The sequence below is a fragment of the Capsicum annuum genome, chromosome 5 (assembly GCF_002878395.1).
Source record: "Capsicum annuum cultivar UCD-10X-F1 chromosome 5, UCD10Xv1.1, whole genome shotgun sequence".
Lineage (NCBI taxonomy): Eukaryota > Viridiplantae > Streptophyta > Magnoliopsida > Solanales > Solanaceae > Capsicum > Capsicum annuum.
Genome location: NC_061115.1, coordinates 201,727,946 through 201,731,379, shown reverse-complemented (window position 1 = coordinate 201,731,379; position 3,434 = coordinate 201,727,946). Strand labels below are relative to the sequence as shown.

Here is a 3,434-nt window from a genome sequence, read left to right as displayed (position 1 = left end):
TAATGAAAGCTTAATGTGATAAAAGATAACTTGGACTCCAACCCAATCCCCGACTCCAATCCAAGATCCAAACTCGACCTGAGACCAGGATTCCGGCTCAGATATGACCCTGAACCTGACTCCCGATCCTAAACCAACTTCCAACCGAAGACCTTGGACTTGGGATTCAACCTAGACCTTGGACCTGATTCCCAACCCGACCGAAGACCCCGACTCCCATCCTTGAACCCGACACTCAAGATGTGAGACCCCAATCCTGATCCAATGTCCGACTCATGATTCCAATTCTGACTTGGACAATCAATAATAAAAAACGGGACTAGGGTCAGGATCGAAAGTCGAGTGGTGAGGTTGAAAGTTTGAAAAACATTTTTCGTCGTACCGAACACACCCAAGTTAACTAAATAGCTAAATATAACTCTCGGTCATCACACACTATTTTGTTATACGAAGTAATCGACACTTCTGCAGCAATTAGTAATACTAACATCTTCAAATTCAACTGTCGACAAAATGAAAATGAAAGCACCCTCTTTGTAACATTAATTTCAATGTCGTCATTCAACAGAATAATATGTTACAGCCATCCTTTAATACAAAATCATTATTCAATAGACAGTAACAAACTGCATGAATTCGGGATCAGACTCCAATCCTTCCATTGTTTCGGGGGACAAAATCACCTCCAAATCCACGCTTCCTCCTCCTTCTCGACCCGGAAATGCTGATATCTTCCCGTCAAATTTATTAGCTCGACCACTTCGAACAGCAACGGGCCTGCCCCACCCAAAATCATTGTCGTACATCGGAAACCTTGGTGAGCTACCCATTGTCAGCATAGCTCCGTCAAAATTCCCCAATGGAAAACACCGTGGATCCTTCTCCCAATCCTCTACAAACTTCCTCACCGTAGCATCATCGTGCGCCTTCACATTATTGTTCAATTGCTCAGCACACCAATGCAGATCGTGAGATAATACGTCCCCTGCTGAGGCGTTAGTTGGAATGCTTTGAATTGCGTTGCCAAAGTATAACGGATTTAGCTTCGGCTGGAGACGGTGGCGGCAATTTACAGCCATTCTGAAGGTTGTCATTTTTGAAGGTGGGAACTTCCTTGCACGTGTCACAGCACGCCAGAGCAATGCGCAAAGAGATTGAAATGATGAAATCTCAGCTGTTGGATTTATCGTCTCAGTTTCTGTTTTCATTTTCAAAGGATCGATGCTCCGTTTTGCCATCAATTCAACAACGTTTATTTCTCCTTCATAATTCAGTTTCCGATTATTCGTCTTCGCTTTGAGTCTTTGAATTGATTCCCTGCTAAAGCTAAAAATCCTCTCCCTCAATGGAGTGTCACCCACGAAAGTGATTTTAGGGCCATCATCAGGGAGTTTTAGCACGGAATTTGAAATCAAAATTGAATTACGGGTAAAATCGGGCTGCCTCGTCATCCTTTTTACACCCCTGCTCACCTCAGCAAATGTATTGAAGAAGTTCCAGAATGACGTCCCATCCATGACGGAATGATTGACCGCGCAACCTATGAAAACGCCATCAGCTAATTCTGTCACTTGGACAGCAAGAAGAGGGCTAAAATGTCCTCGATAGCTAACCGTGCGGTCCATAGGGAAAAACTCCTTGACATGATCAGGAACATCAACGGAGCCAATGACATCGCGAATGAAAATGTGAGTGGCTGAAGCATGAACAAAATCAACACCAACATCATTGCAAGAAATGTAGACGTAGCCATTTAAGTCGGTCACAAATTGCCCAGCTAGTGGAGGGAATTGAGCGAGGGTTTGAGAAAGACTGAACTTGAGAAGGGAAATGAGGTGAGCGATAGGAAAGGGAGGATAAGTAAAGAGACAACCTTTCTGAATGTAGTGAACAGAGAGCATAAGAAGATCGGAAACAGAAAGTTTTAGATCAGAAAAAGATGATTGTTTGAATGGGAAAATAGTGCAGTTGGAGGCCAAAGTTACAGCAGTAGCAGCAGAAGGCATTGTTACTTTAATTTTTGGAGTGGGAGTTTTGTACTAGTCAGGTGAGGATGAAGTGATAGTAGGAAGAGGATGGGCTATATATAGGAGATTTATGGAATTTGATACATGCATTTATGGAAGTGGCACTTGTCTTTTTCTATTTGTTAGCAAGTTTGAAACATGGGGGGAAAGTTGACTCTGTGTTGATTTTGATTTTGATTTTGATTTGGGCAATTGCTGCTTCAAAGATTGACTATTTGGCACGTGCTCAACTAATTACTCTCGCCGTCCATTTTCTTGTCCATGATATAGCCGACTTTCTTATTTTCAAAATATTTGTCATAATTTTTTTTAGTGAGCTCACCAACATAATTTTTAATTAATATTTTAATATATATTTTTTATTATATTAATATGAGAAAATTTTAAATTGCAAGTTTGAATATTTAAATTATTAATTATAAAATATTAAATAAATTTAATTTAATTTAACTTAAAAAATTAGTTAAACTAATTCTCGAAAATCAATACGTGACAACTATTTTGAAACAGAAGTGTTGGACAATAAAATTCTCGAGACCAAAAATAATAATCAAAACAAGAAAAATACTACAACAATCTATTTATTGATTTCAATAAGTGAGTGTTACAATCTCTATGATTTCTCTGATTTGTCTTTTCAACTATAAATTCAATGGCTTCGAGCTTGATCTTGAATTTTAACTTGAACTTGACGGATTTAATCTTGAATTTTGCTTGAATCCAAGGGTTTGGTAGCTTTTTCTTGAATCTTGTAGTCTTGTAGTCTTATTCTTGAATCTTGAACTTTTGATCTTGAAATCTTGAGCTTATTCTTGAACTTTGAACTCTTGATCTTGAAACTTGATGAACTGATGTTGAATTCTTGAATTTGTAGAGAAATTTGCTGCTTTGATGTACGAGCTCTCTCTTACTTCTTGTTAAACTTGTTGGTGCCTTTTCTGAATTATGAGACTCATATTTATAGTTGTAGGAAGTAAGGAGTCATGATAAATATGAACTTCCTTTGACCAATCAGATTTAAGTGACATGACACCTTTTATGGGCTTTTAATTTACTACATCATTTTAACAAGTGGCATGGTCCCATTGACTCCTTCACTTGACTTGGTATGTCACATCATTTGACATGTGGCACCCAATTGGGCCTCTAGAACATGATGATATCTTGGGCTTGCTAAAGTGGGCTTAGTCATTTGTAGCCCAAATTAATATGATGACATCTTGGGCTTGATAAAGTGAGCTTAGTCATTTCTAGCCTAAATTAATGGACTAACCCAATACCAATTGAACTTTAATTAAATCCATGTATTTTTAGACTTAAATGATTAATCCAATTATATTAATCTCCAATATTTGTTTGATTTTGATATATTTTGAATTTAATATAATTCAAATTTCGTACAGATTT

At 37.9% G+C, this 3,434-nt stretch overlaps 1 protein-coding gene across 1 annotated transcript; it reads right to left on the bottom strand.

Moving 5' to 3' along the window:
- Positions 1–514: 514 nt before the first annotated feature.
- Positions 515–2,091, bottom strand: LOC107853000 (uncharacterized acetyltransferase At3g50280-like). Its single transcript, XM_016698029.2, has one exon. The coding sequence runs from the start codon at positions 2,004–2,006 to the stop codon at positions 609–611; it is 1,398 nt and encodes a 465-aa protein (XP_016553515.1). The 5' UTR covers positions 2,007–2,091; the 3' UTR covers positions 515–608.
- Positions 2,092–3,434: the final 1,343 nt, after the last annotated feature.

What these genes read in the sequence shown, in the direction of transcription:
- LOC107853000 (XM_016698029.2), bottom strand. Translation starts at nt 2,006, where the DNA reads ATGCCTTCTGCTGCTACTGCTGTAACTTTGGCCTCCAACTGCACTATT.